At 39.6% G+C, this 15,540-nt stretch overlaps 1 protein-coding gene across 1 annotated transcript in view; it reads right to left on the reverse strand.

The window, feature by feature from the left end:
• LOC129754998 (protein odr-4 homolog) overlaps positions 1-14,179 on the reverse strand; it is a 30,302-nt gene extending 16,123 nt beyond the window's left edge. Inside the window, exon 1 of the mRNA XM_055751285.1 lies at positions 13,842-14,179. Within this exon, the coding sequence (XP_055607260.1) occupies positions 13,842-13,937 (96 nt within the window). The 5' untranslated portion in view covers positions 13,938-14,179. The remainder of the gene's footprint in view (positions 1-13,841) is intronic.
• Positions 14,180-15,540: the final 1,361 nt, after the last annotated feature.

Genomic DNA, 15,540 nt, shown 5'->3' on the forward strand with positions numbered 1-15,540 from the left:
TCATCAAAACGAACCCCCGGAAACTGTTGCTCAACACCCATGAAGGCTTCGGAACAGCGGCTTGTAAGCAGGAAGAGCAGAAGAATGTTGTGGTTTCGTGGACAAAAAACGAATAAGCATCGGTTTCGGCTCATCAAGTAATCTGCGGCGGTCGGAAACTTAGACCGAATCCCTCGAAGATTTCGTTGCTAAACAATGATGAATTTTCCAGGTTCTGTGTGGTTCCGTGATTGTGGTTACATTTCGGGATTGCTTTCTGCTGCTTCAGCCCAACTAGAAATGCTGGTCACACTCGCTCGCCCGGCTGAAGAGCCGTGGGTCCCAGGCTCAACCTGAATGCAGATTTCTGTTCACCGAAACTTATTTCGCTTCAATAATTTCAGTCCCTTCAAGCCAATTTCAGTCCTAAAAAAAAACAAAACAAACACGCATACGCCTAGAAATTAAAATAAAAATAATTTTCACGCATTTGTTTAATTTCTTTTGAAACCGAATTTTCAATTTAGTTCTTTAAAAAAAAATAATCCCTTTCGAAACCGTGTCGAAATTTCAAAAATTATGAGTAGTTTTGGCTCAGATCGTTAAGACGCTCTTTAAAAATGCCTGATTGAAAACAACTCAGAATTCGCGAAAACCCCCATTATTCATTTCTGAGTTGTGTCGTTCTAATCAAAATTTGAGTTTCCCCAGTTTTGTCGCATTTTGAATTGTTTTCCTTCAAATCTGAGTCAGGGAGAATTAGAGTGTGGAGCATTTTTTTTTTTTTTTTTTTTTTTTGTAAATCTTTATTTGAAACGGCTCATACTTTCAGGTTTTAAAGAGCCAAACTCGTTTTTGTTTTTACAATTATGTGCTTAGCTTAACACTTTTATTTTAAAGAAAAAGAGGATAAGAAAGGGAAACATGAAAATAAAAAGAATTATAGGCGAACATCGATAGCTTTTAGAAAAAGGTAGATTTCGAACATGTAGTCCAAATCTAGCACTGCTAGTACATCTCTCACTGGAACATTAGGTGGTTTTCCTCGGGCCCGAAGGGAGTCTATTAAATTCGTTCTGGCGACAAGATGGACCTCACACGACCAGACAATATGCTCGATGTCATGGTAACCTTGACCGCAATTACACAAATTGCTGCCAGCAATGTCAAAACGGTAGAGTACCGCGTCTAAGGAATAATGATTAGACATGAGACGGGAAAATATACGAATAAAATCCCGACTCAGGTCCAATCTATTAAACCAGGGTTTAAGGCTTACCTTTGGGATAATCGAGTGGAGCCACCGACCCAACTCATCCTCGTCCCATTTGCGCTGCCAGTTGACAAGAGAGTTCCTTCGAACTAAGAAGTAAAATTCGTTGAAGACGATTTCACGGTGATACGTTTCGCCTTCTATCGCCCCCACCTTTGCCAGAGAGTCCGCCCTCTCATTGCCCATTATCGAGCAATGTGAGGGGACCCAAACGAAGGTGATGGCAAAGCAACGTCTTGATAAAGTACTCAGAATTTCCCGTATCTTCCCGAGGAAATATGGTGAGTGCTTTCCCGGTCTTATTGAACGGATTGCTTCAACAGAACTAAGGCTGTCCGTTATTATATAGTAGTGTCCTACCGGCCTTGAAACGACGCTATCCAACGCCCAGTAAATGGCTCCTAATTCTGCGATGTATACCGAGCATGGTGGAAGGAGGTTATATGAGGCGGTAACTATTTCGTTAAAAACTCCAAATCCCGTTGATTCCTCTATTAGCGACCCATCTGTAAAGTACATTTTGTCAGCATCGACGTGTCTATATTTAGCATCGAAAATTCTTGGAATCAGCAGTGGACGATGCGAATCAGGGATTCCACGAATTTCTTGCTGCATAGACAAATCAAACTGGACAGAAGAGTTGTCGTAGTCAGGGATGTAAACACGAGTTGGGGAATATGAAGAAGGATTAATCTGCATGGACATGAAGACATGGTATATAGACATAAATCTGGATTGAAGATTTTGCTCAAGTAGCCTTTCGAAATTTACGATCACCAATGGGTTCATGACCTCGCACCTGATGAGGAACCGAAGTGATAATAAATTGAATCGATCTTTAAGTGGGAGTATTCCTGCCAAAACTTCAAGGCTCATGTTATGCGTTAAGGGCATACAGCCCAAAGCGATGCGAAGACAACGGTATTGGATACGCTCGAGTTTGATGAGGTGAGTTTTGGCAGCTGACTGGAAACAAAAACTACCATATTCCATCACTGAGAGAATTGTTGTTCGATACAATTTTAAAAGATCTTCTGGGTGGGCTCCCCACCAGGTGCCAGTGATTGATCGGAGAAAATTGATTCTTTGTTGGCATTTTCCTTTCAGATACTCAATGTGGGCTCTCCAGGTACATTTGGAATCAAACCAAACCCCAAGATACTTAAAACACCTCGATTGAGTGATCGATCTGCCAAGGAGTTGAAGTTTAGGTTGAGCAGGTCTACGCTTCTTTGAGAAAACAACCATCTCCGTTTTCTGTGGGGAAAACTCAATCCCAAGCCCCAAAGCCCAGGTTGACAATCTGTCTAAAGTATCTTGTAAAGGTCTGTGCAGATGAGACTCAGTAGATCCTGTTACAGACACCACGCCGTCATCTGCAAGTTGTCTTAGAGTGCAGCCTTCAGAGAGACAACTGTCGATGTCACTTACGTAAAAGTTGTACAAAAGTGGACTCAAACATGAACCCTGCGGGAGGCCCATGTAAGAGGTTCTTCTAACTGCAATATCTCCGTGAGCAAAGTTCAGATGTTTCTCACAAAGCAAGCTGTATAAGATGTTGTTCAATAGAGGAGGCAGACCCTGGGAGTGTAACTTGTCTGACAAAACCTCTATTGAGACTGCATCAAAAGCTCCCTTTATGTCAAGAAACACTGAAGCCATTTGCTCACGTTTTGCGTACGCCATTTGTATCTCTGAAGACAGCAAAGCAAGACAATCATTTGTCCCTTTGCCCCTTCGAAACCCAAATTGGGTATCTGAAAGGAGACCATGTGTTTCCACCCACTTATCCAATCGGAACAAAATCATTTTCTCCATCAATTTTCGAATGCAAGACAACATCGCTATCGGACGGTACGAATTAAAATCGGACGAAGGTTTCCCAGGCTTTTGGATAGCAATAACTCTCACTTGTCTCCAATCTTCGGGAACAATGTTATGCTCCAAGAATTGATTAAATAAATTCAACAAGCGGAATTTGGCGGCATCCGGGAGGTTTTTCAACAAGTTGAATTTTATTTTATCAATTCCCGGAGCTGAATTGTTACAAGATAGGAGAGCAAGTGAGAATTCCACCATTGAAAAGCTGGAATCCAGATCGCATCTGTTCGGAGACACACTTCGGATGATTTTTTGCACAGGTGTGGAATCTGGACAGATTTTCCGTGCGAAATTGAAAATCCATTTATGCGAATGTTCTTCACTTTCGTTCGTGGAAGAACGATTACGCATGCTTCGTGCCACATTCCACAAAGTGCTTAAGGATGTTTCCCGCGACAAACCTCCCACAAAATTACGCCAATGCGCACGTTTTTTCCCCTTGATCAGGTTTTTGAATTGCTGCTCAAGAGAAAAATACGCGTTGAAGTTATCCAGGGTTCCGTGTTTCCGAAAAACTTTAAAAGCGTTCGATTTGTCCACGTAAAGTTTAGTACACTGACTGTCCCACCATGGATTTGGAGGCCTTCGTCGAACAGATGGATCTGGAATGGGTTTCGTTTGGGATTGAACTGCACTGTCATGAATCAAGCGAGCAAGAAAAGTATATTCCTCCAACGGAGGTAACACATCCACAGAATTGATGGTTGAGATAACTGCGTCCGAGTACTTTTTCCAGTCGATGTGTCTTGTTAGGTCATATGCCATATTTGCTGAATTTGAATTGCTGACCCCATTGGTGATTGTAATTTTGATTGGCAAATGATCACTACCATTGGGATCAGGAATTACCTTCCACTGGCAATCCAATGATAGTGAGTTTGAGCAGAGGGAGAGGTCAATTGCACTTTGTCTTGCAGGAGGTTTAGGTACCCGTGTTTTTTCACCCGTGTTCAAAATTGTTAAATTGAAACTGTCACAAATATCATAAATAAGAGTAGAACGACTATCGTCAGTTTGTTCTCCCCAGACAGTTCCATGTGAATTGAAGTCACCCAGGATCAACCTTGGCTCAGGAAGCACTGAGCACAGGTCCTCTAGGTGGCTTCGATCAACTGCAACTCTATGAGGCCAGTACAAACTGACAACGCATAAGTCCTTACCCCTTATAGTTATATGACATGCAACAGCTTCAATTCCTCCTGATAAAGGGAGGTGGATTCTAAAAAAGGAGTGGCGCTTATTGATCCCCAAAAGCACCCCTCCATAAGAATCGTTGCGATCCAGACGGATAATGTTAAAATCGTGGAAGGAGATGTTTGATTCGGAAGAAAGCCATGTTTCAGAAAGGGCAAAAATATCGCAACTAGTTTCATGAAGAAGAAATTTGAACGGATCCAGTTTAGGGATAAGACTACGACAATTCCACTGTAACACAGTGATATCTCCGACCTCTCGGCCTGAATTAGCCATCGAGAGAGATAAACACTGAAAGAAGGGGCCAAGTTTGCATCAATTGCATTAAAAATGTCTTTAATATCGGAAGCATAGAGGTAACAATGTTTCTTATCGATTCCGAGACGTTTAAAAATGTGAAGATCCCATTTAAAATGTCAGATAATTTGAAAATTCCAGAATGAGAAGTTGATTCTGGCAAGATTACGTTAGGAGAGGCAGACTTAGAAGTTCCCGCAATATCTGGTGTATTCTGTGGTGGCATATTAATACGGAACCCGGGAGGGACTTGTTTTTCTTTTACTATAGATGTCGGTTTTTGCTTAACACCAATTGAGGAACAAAATGTTGGAATTTTTGTTGGAATTTTGGGAGTCTTTGGTGCTGGTTTTGAGCGTTTTCGCGAGTTAGCTACAAAAATGACCGGATGATCTTCGTCGGTAGCATCTGATTCTACATTGTCAACTGAAAGCGCAGAAAAAATGTTACTCGAATGAGATTGGATCGGGGGCGCCGCGCCCTTCAATATGGCGGCATACGACCGTTTTGACCGTTCCTTCAAAGAGCGCTTTTGGCTATCCCAGCGACTCTTATATTCCTCGCACGAGGAGATGTCATGGGGTGAGCCCCCGCAATAGACACATTTCTGCTCTATTGCTGAGCACGCTCCATCCCCATGATTCTCCCCGCATTTGGGACACCGTGGCTTGTTACAGCAGTGCGACGCAGTGTGTCCCAACTTATTGCAATTTTTGCAATCCATTGGACGAGGAACAAAAAGTCGCACAGGCAGCCTCAATATTCCGTCAATCAAGACATAATGAGGGAGGGCGGTACCCGCAAAGGTCACACGAAATGAACCTGAAGGTGAGTACCCTTTGACTCCATTTACGACGGTGGCTGTTCTGAGTTGGCGGCAATCCAAGATTTCGACCGAAGCCGAATCGAGGCTCTTGAACTTACCAACGCCGTTGGATTTCACGTACTCGGCCTTCAGACTCATTTCAGTTATCACGCCCTCGATCTCTACGTCTCGAGACGGAATGTACACGTGGTATTCTAAGTTTATGAAATTGCTGACAGCAATTTCATTTGCGGATTTCCGGTTGGCTACTTCGACTCGCAATTTGTTAGGTCGCACCTTTTTAATGCAGGTTACGGAGGACCACCTCGCCAGATCTCTTGTGATCTGAACCACATTCAATTGCTTTCCATTTTTTTTGGGCCGGATGAAAACCACCCAAGGACCAGAGAAAGTAGGGCTATCAGTGTAGACTCGGAGTCGGGTAGCTTTACTTTCAACTGAGGATGACTCAGAATTATCATCCATTGGAGAATGAAATTCATTAGAAGGACCCGCAACAACCGAATCCTCTAAATGCTCCTCATCCTCATAGACGCTATCCTCCTCATCCTCAGTTGAGGGGATTGACCCCCCGCCTTCGTTCATATTTCTTCACACGAACACGAATGTCAAATGTTAAAAATATGAACGAAGCAAACAATGTTCGAATTATAGAGAAAAAGATAGTAAAAAGAAAAAGAGAAAAATAATGAAGAAGAACTTACAATTTTTTTCAAGCACTTATTAACGAGCTAATTTTCTTGAGTGTTTTTTTCTTCGGTACACAACCACGTGTTCTTCCGTTGATCGCAGCCGGCCCTGGCGATGACGACGGCAATGATTTTTCCTCGGTTGATTGATGATGGCTCGATTCACCGGGAGAGAAAAACCAATCAGATTCAGACTTGTGCAATGTTTCCGTTATCCGATTACGGCAATTATTACCGGATCTATCGGACAACTGCCCACACAGTAATCAAACCTGGATTGGGAGGAAACAATTTGCACTCCTCTGCTGATGGTCCTGGTGCTGATGGTCCTGGTGCTGATGGTGACGACAAGGCAGCCTGATGTTCCAGCCAGATGTGGGGATTGCGCACCAGCGCTGCCGGGGGAAACACAGCTTGTCACTTCCGTTGCTGAACTGATTCGGCAATTGACGACCGAATGATGCAGGATAACTGCTTGTGAAAACTTCCAACTTTTAGTTCACTTTTCTATAAAGCACCCGATAAATAGCGAAACAAAAATACATCCGCTCTTGCCAAGCTACTGGGATGGAATCGTGGAGCATTTTCTGGACGAAGAAGTGAAATTTCGTTAGTCGAGTCACTCGAGTCGCAGAATAAGCCCCCTGAGTCATCCAACCGGTGTTCGTTTTACCTGCAGCCCATCCTTCAGGTTTTTACAAATGTCTCCAAGGATTAATTTTTGATTTGCGAAAAGCACCATAGTAGGTGCTAACTTCCCATCTGCAATGCTGTGTAGGATTCCTTGTCCAAGTTTGTTTTGTTGTTTTATTTGGGATTTTAAGCCTCTTGGGTTTATTCATCCCATTCAGTGCGGCTATCTAAATTTGTGGGAACAGTTTGCTGCATTTAAGGAAGGCCAATAACTTTTCCTCTTCAATCGGACAATTTGACAGAATTTCTCGGAGACTATTTGAAAGCTGGAAGTGTTGTCTATCTGGCAAATAGGTGATGCAGTTGCATAAGATGTGCTTGACGGTGATTGTGCTATGCGGGGCATTCGGGAGGGTCAGTTTTGTCGAGAAGAAAATTGTGGGTTAGTCGGGTATGGCCAATCCTCAGTCTTGTTAGGATCACTCGGTTTGGGCGACTTTGCTGATCATTCCATTTACCGGTGCAGTTCTTGATTTCCCGTAGCTTGGTCGTTCGGTTTCGGTCCCATTTTTGGTCCCAGGCAAGCTGGATGTTGTTGGTTGCCAGTTTTTGTGCGTCTTTCTGGGGGATGGGGATTGATGGAGGATCCATTCTACCTCCTTCGGTCGCCAGGCGATCTGCGCATTCGTTGCCGGGAATTCCGGCGTGTCCAGGTTTCCAGACCAGGGTAACATTTTTTCGGAGGGCTAGATCAGTGATTGAGGAAATCCAAGGATGTTTGAGATTTCCGGCAGAAACGGCTTCTAGCACACTGGCTGAGTCACTGAAAATTGCGGAGGGGCCTGTGTCGGAGCAGTAGTTTTCCAGGGTATAGAGGATAGCATAGGCTTCGGCGCTAAACACTGAGCAGGCGGGTGGTATGGCTAGGCTTTTGTCTCCTTCATTGGTATGGATGCCGCAGCCAACTTTTTCGCTCTCGGTTTTGGATCCGTCGGTGTAGAAGTGGGGAAGGGAAGGGTATTTTTGGGCAATTAGGTGGTGGAAGTGGGGGAGTACAACTGAGGATGATTGGCCTGCTTTAATCCTTGTCCGAGTTACCAACTCTAGCGTGGAAATATGGCAACCCCACATTTGCTGAAACCACCTTCTTTGTGAGAACTGTCCGCACTGCTGTTTCGTTTATTATTGAGATTTCGTTTTACCGCCATTCAGTACTGAATACTTTGTTTTGTGCTTCAACATTTGGCACTGAATTCGCATGATGTAGGTAAATCCAAAACGTTTTGGAAACTTGATTCCTGCTCTGCTGACACGGAATCTGAAAAAGAAGAATTTTACTGGATAGTACTTACCGGAAAATTTAGTCACAGATTTTTCGTCAGATTTTCAAAGCTTTAGGAGTTGCTTTCTTGGTGTCAAACCTGACACTTTCGTGTGTTCGTTATCGCTTCTGCAACAACCCTCAGTGGTATAGCCCAGTCCACACTAGGAGACGGTTCGTCTCGAGACGGTTTCAGCGTCTCCCATTTTCTTCGGGAGACCCTGAGACCGTCTCAGGTTTCCAACAACAAAGTTCGTCTCATAACAATAATCGCAGTTCATGTTGCCTAGTGTGGACTAGGCCTATCAGAATAGTGGTATCTCCTACTCACTTTAACCGGATTGTTTTTTGTTGATCCGTTACACGGAGTGCCATGGACACGAAATTTCTCGATGTTGTCAGTTAATATTTTCGGCCATTTGGAAATTCCGTGTTGAATCTATGGTGATGACACATTGCTCACTTTGAATCGCTGGTTTTCTATGATTTGTGCTACCAAAAGCGTTATGTAATGGCGGTCGAAATATTATTAAGACTTCTGTATCACATATCGACGTAACTCCCTAAGCTTTTCTTCGTTTTAGTCTATATGTTTTTTTTAACCTTTTAATAAGTTTGTGATCCAGATGTTTATCTTCGATTTTCTCAAAAGACGGAATTGGCTAAAGAAGCGCAAATTTCAAACTGCATGCAGAAGAATTGGAAGGTGATTTGACATCTACAAAAAAATCGAGGAATCACCCAAAAAATCAATTTACGGCGCGCCGTAAGACTGCTGCAGCTGATTGTTCTCTTTTGGCCTTCCAGTGGATAAAGACGGAATGGCTTTAGAAGCGCAGAATTTTAGGACTGTTGGCCATTCGGTGGAAAAAGACGGAATCGTCTTAGGAAATGCAGATTTCTAAGGCTGCTTCTGCTGATTGTTTGCTTTGATTTGGCTTTCCGGTGGATAAAGACGGAATTGACTTAAGCAATACAGATTTTTAAGGCTGCTGTTGCTTATTGTTTGAGTTGATTTGACCTTCCGGTGAAAAAAGACGGAATGAGAATCGCAGAATTTTAGGACTGTTGCAGCTGATTGATTGCTTTGATTTGGCCATCCGATGGAAAAAGAAGAATCGGCTTAGGAAGCCTGCCGCTGATTGTTTGTTATGATGTGGCTTTCCCGTGGAAAAAGACGGAATGGCTTTGGAAGAGCAGATTTTTAAAACTGTTGCTGCTGTTTGTTTGTTTTGGCTTTCCGGTGGAAAAAGACGCAATGGATTTGGAAGCGCAGATTTTCAGGCAGATTCAGTTGATTATTTACTATGATTTGGTCTTCCGGTGGACAAAAAAACGGAATGACTTTGGAAGCGCAGATTTTTAAGACTGTTGCTGCTGATAGTTTTTTTTTTTGGTTTGGTCATCCGTTGGAAAAAGACAGAATGGATTTGGAAGCGCACATTTTCAGGCAGCCTCTGCTGATTGTTTACTTTATTAGGTCCTCAGAAATTGGCTTTGAAAGCGCAGATTTTTAAGGCCGCTGCTGCTGATTGTCTGCTTCGATTTGGCATTCCGATAGAAATTACTTGCCAGTTGGTCCAAACGTTTCGAGCTACTTTTGGCTGTTCGCTCCTCTTCAGTGGACCTTAAATATAATTTATTTTCAATACAAATTTTCCATTTTACTAGATTATATAACTTACTTTATCTAGCGATCGTCTAACTACTGTTTGTTGTCTATTGTTTGTTTTTGATGTTATGTTTACATTTATCTGTCAGTGTTCTGATCTTGGGTAAAATGGAGTTGTAGGCTGATTTAAAATTGATTGAGTCTTTCTGTTTGTTTACAACGTCATTGTCTCCTCTTATTTTGATGTGAAACATTTCTGCACAAATTCTAGTGTTGTATTTTGAGACTTTTTCTAAAATAGTGGTGTTTTTGAAATCGAAAGCATGACCGTACTCTATATTATGTTGAGCAAGTCCTGTGCCTCCAACTTTTTTGCTTTTTACATCATTCTTATGCTGTTCTAATCTTTTGTGTAAAAATTGACTAGTTTCACCAATGTAAGATTTTTCACAACCTCCACATTTTATGTTGTAAACCACATTTGTTGTTTTTTCTTTTGGTATTTTATCTTTAGTTTTCGTGAAAATTGTGTTCTTTACTTTGTTTAAGGATTTGAAAGCTACATTGATGTCGTACTGTTTAAAATATTTGGCTAGCTTCTCACCTGGACCAACTGGCAAGTAATTTTGTTTCATTCCTCGCCGAAAAAAGTCGATGAAAACAGCAAACAATTCATCGCGGCGATTAAACCAGTTAATCAATTCCGATAGAAAAAAAAACGGAATTGGCTAAGGATGTACAGATTTTTAAGGCTGCTGTTTGTATTGATTTGATCTTCTGGTGGAAAAAGACAGATAGTTTCATTCAGCTAAGAGGTTCTTCGAACCTTTGAATATAAGAGAATTGGTTTAAGAAGCGCAGATTTTTAAGACTGATGCTTCTGTTTTTTTTTTGTTTTGAATTGGCCTTCTGGTTGGGAATTCCCCCTTAAGGCTGTTTCTAAGAATACTACCGAATTATTCCGGCTTTCGTAAACAGAGACAGAGTGACAAGAAAAGCACAGCTGTTGCTGATGCTTTTGGATTGTTCTGGCTCTAATAAACAAAAACAGAGCGACGGGAAAAGCACAGATTGGAAAGGCTTTTGTGAAGAATATTTTCCGATTGGATGAAGAATGTGCAGAAAATAAATAATATTTTAAGATTTTAAAAGCTTTTGCAGAGAATGGAATGTAGAATTGAGATGAGGAATATTTAGAATATAAATTTTTTTATTTTAGAAAAACCAAAGACTGTAAATAAAAGATTCTATTGAGAGTAGAGTTGAGAAGGAATGTGGAGAAGAGATGAAGGATATGCAATTAAATAAAATTTGTAGGAGAATAAGAGAATAAAGATGTAGAATCTCTATATATAAAAAGCAATTTCTGTATGTTTGTTTGTTTGTTTGTCCTCTATAGACTCAGCCGTCTTAAGAGCTAGAGCTGAAATTTGGCATGGATGCATATTAGGACCAGGAATGATGAAAAATGTTTTCAGATTTTCGGATGACCCCTTCTGAAGGGGGTCGTCCATAGAAGACAAATATTGTTTTAGCGATATTGAGGTTACTTTTCATCGGATCGTGGTGAAAATTTGCACATGAGTGTTTTGAAAGACGAGCAATCGATTTCAGGTGTCAAATTTTGTTTAAGGGGTCAGCCAAAGGGGTCGTCCATATTAACTGTTCGTTGTTTTTGCGATATTGACGTTATTAAACATCGTATTCATATGAAAATTGGTACACGATAGTTTTGTGACGTGCAATAAATTTAAGGCATCAAATTTAGTGTAAGGTGCCGACAAAAGGGGTCGTCCATATTAAATTTTCAATATCTTAGTGATATTGACGTTTTTATAAGTCGGATTGGGATGAAAATTTACACACAGGAGTTATTAGGGACAAACAATTGATTTCACTCATCTAAATTACAAACATGGGGTCGGTCAAAGGGGTCGTCCATATTAACTATTCGCTGTTAATGCGATATTGTCGTTATTATTCATCGGATTCAGATGAAAATTGGTACACGAGAGTTTTGAGGAACGAGCAATGGATTTCAGGTATTAAATTCAGTGTAAGGGGGCGCAAAGGGGGTCATCCATATTAACTTTTCAATATTTTTGAAATATCGTCGTTTTTTGACATAGGATTTGGATGAAAATTTGCACACGATAGTTTTCGGGGCTGGGCAATAGATTTCAGATGTCTTTTGTCAGGGGTCGACGAAAGGGGTCATCCATATTAATAAATTTTTCACTGTTTTTAGCAATATTTATGCAATGGATTGCTTTGAAAATTTCCACACGGGAGTTCTGAGGGCAGGGCAATCAATTTCAGATATCAAAAATTGTATAAGAGGCCACCGAAAGGGGTTTAACTTTAAGGCAATAATTGCGTTGTTATGCAATGATCGAGTCGAAATTTATACACGAGGTTTTTTGGCACGGTCAATTGATTCCTGATTTCAAATTTAGTAGCAGACGATAGAAACAGTGATCGTCCAATATTTTTGAAATTATTACTTAACAATGCATTCTGAAATGCATCTGGAAAATGCTTGGCGAAAGACATTCATTCAAACTGTCCATTATATATTCTATGTTGAAAGCGAAACGAAGTTCGTATGGGATCAGCTAGTATGGAATAAAAATTAAGGATCAATAAAAAAAATTCTAGAAAAAAAAACAAAAGTCGATGTGTAAAAAGTTTTGGTTGAGTATAAAGGTGAGAAGGAATGTAGGGATGAGATGAAGGACGTGAAGAACATAAATCAAATTTAATAAAAAATAAAATAAAATAATTAGTTGTATTCGGCAATACTGAAAGTAAATAGAATAAAATAAAAGTCTATGGCAACGTTTGTTATTTGAGCAACATTAAGCGGGCCATAGACTACACAAATGGCCTGTGCAAATTCGATGATTCCACGACGTTTGTTTGATCTATGCTCGCCCACACACTATACAAACATTTTTCACGCGAACACAAACGATTGCTGGCGAAAACAGCAACAGCAACAAAAAAAAACCTCCACCCCGGCTGGGAGGATGGTTTGTACAAAATATTTCGATCCCGACCGATTTTACTCCAACCGTTTGGGCGCTCATTCAAGCAGTGCCAATCAAGTTTACAGCGACAAAATTTCATCGAATTTCATCGCATTTGTACAAATGTTGTGTAGTCTGTGGCCCGCTTTAGGCAAAACGAACGAACAAATTCAGTCATTTATCTATTCTTGTGAGTGAAAGACGTGTGATGTGAATCTATTTATGAATTGAGATTCATAAGAATCGTAAAATCACAAAATGCACATAAAAAAATGGCTATTTTACCTAAATCTTCTAGCCTTGTCCTCATGTCGAAAATTTCAGAGCCAATACTGGAATTTTTTAAAAACATTAAATGAATGAATTCAGTTTGTCTTCCAATGCACCGCTGCTTTTCGTTTACAAATTAGTGTCTGATCATCTGCTCCAACAGCGTGAAGCGCTTTACTTTTATTTATTTGTTGGTAGGTAAATGCTAATGTAAACAAAAATCTGCAGAAACCGAGCTGCCGCTCTCCGGCCGGGAACCGCTAATTGATTAAGCAAATCATGGGCATCTCGAATGGTCGCAATATAAATCTAGAACGAATGTAGAAAGATACGCAACTAAATTTAGTCCGATATAACGAAACGCGTCGGTTGACTCTCTAAAAGCATTTCAATTTTCACCGGCCATGTGCTGGATTTTGTGATAATTGAAATTGAATTGGCTATGCGAATCAAGAAGAATATTATCAATCTTTTTGTGAATCAAAATTATCAGACATGAAAAATAAATAACACAATATACAATTTTATTGATGAATTACGATCTTTTAAGAGAATGCATCCGGTTCGGCTAATTTGAATATCCATAACAGGTGAGTGTAAAGCTATTTATTTGCGAGTCACGTTTTAATGCTCGGGCAGGCATAAATGAAACGTTTCATTTTGATCCATCCGATAAGTTTAAGTATCCAGTGGTCTAGACCAGATACATGAAAATTATCAATTTCTCGCTCGTTTGAAAATTTTCAGCTCGTTATAAGTATGAACTAATTTAAAGAATTCCAATCATCACAAACTAAGCCAAAATATAAAAAAAACATGAATGAAATTTCCACCAACCTGTCCAATCAGCAGTCCAACGCTGGTGCCTCGTTGCTTCGAAAGATTCCGCAGGTAATCCTCCAGATAGGCTTCGCAAACCACGGAACGACCCATTTCCAAAAGGTTCCTGCTGCTGGGGTGGATACGTTGTACTGCTACGAGATGGGAAGCGAGGGCGTATTGCAGTAATCTCAAGGCTACCAGAAGAACAACGATGTAATTGATTCCGACAAACGATACAGCATTTCGCGGCTGCCTCTGGGCGAGACAATTGATACACCAACCGATTGCACTGATTCTCACACGCCAGCCAGCCAGAGAACTTCTTTAAAATTTACGTGTCAGTTGTTGTTGCTGGATTTGCGCCCGTCGAGTCGACTGTTGTTGTTTTTGTTTACGTTCGCTTCGAGTAATTTGATTCTGAAGGGAGTAAATGCCACAGTTGATTAGCCAACAATTTACTCTCAAAAGTTCGAACTTCTTAGTTTTTGAGTTCATGGCAGAGTTTGACTTTACGAATTAACAACTCTACTGTTTTTGATGGATTTTTTTTTTAAATTTATACTAGAAGTCGTGTTTGCCGGATGTGGTAAAAAGATTGTAAGAAATCACAATGTTAAGACAAACCTATGTAATTAAGTTTTAATTTCAATGCCAAGCTTACAAGAGTTGACTGTAATAATAGAAGCGGTCTCTCGTGTTGGAAAATGGAATCATCGAAATATAGTTCTATTCTCGAGCGCAGTAAAATGTGGCGCTTCTTCAGTAAGGTAAAAGATTCGCTAAAACTTGAGTCAGGTTATGAAAACTGCCATCGTTTTGTATCGAAATAACATTTTATTTTTCAATTTGGGTAAAGTTCATTTTAAACAATAAATAGTTTGTTACTTTAAAATGCTTTACTAACAAAAAAATCTTTAGAATAAGGAATAAATATCAATGTTGGACTACATCTTTCAGGAACATTATATCCCATCGATCAAATTTGTGACTGTTGTTATCTATCAGCTTTTTTTGTTGTATTTCTTTTTGGTTCAAGCTAGTGTTCAGAATTTTTTATTCTTATATTTTTGTATTTTTCATTAATTTTTCGTAATTTTTGCAAATTTTGATATTTTTTTTAAATTGCGCTTCTGTCATTTTTCACCATTCTGTTAATAACGTCATTTTTTTATATGTTCGTAATTTTGCAAATTCTGTCGTTTTTGTTTTTTTTTTGTTAATATTGTTATTTTTGTCACTTTTGTAATTTTCGTACTAAAGTAATGTTTATCACTTGTGTATTTTTTTTTTAATTTTTGCCATTTGTCAATTTTTATCTTCTTTTATATTTTTGTCATTTTTGTTTTATTTTTACCCTTATTGTAATCATTATCATTTTTGTCATTTTCGATATTTTCATTATTTTTATCATTTTCGTTATTCTTATCATTTTGTTTTTTTTTTTTGTTTAGGTTTTGTATAGACTTTTGGTGTTTTTGTTAGTTTTGTAATTTGCATTTTATTCATTTTTTTTTGTTATAACCAAATAAATTGTGTTTCCAATGTTTTTTTTTGCATAAAGGGGTACTACTCCTTTTTTACATTTATTGTTAACTATGTGAGTTTTGATATTGATTATATGTTTTGGCATTTTAAAAATAAAAACATTTATTTTTCTTTTTCGGGACATCTTAATCTGTTGTTTTTATTATTTATAGTCAATATCGTTATTTTT

Source organism: Uranotaenia lowii, chromosome 3 (genome assembly GCF_029784155.1).
Source record: "Uranotaenia lowii strain MFRU-FL chromosome 3, ASM2978415v1, whole genome shotgun sequence".
Taxonomy (NCBI): Eukaryota; Metazoa; Arthropoda; class Insecta; order Diptera; family Culicidae; genus Uranotaenia; species Uranotaenia lowii.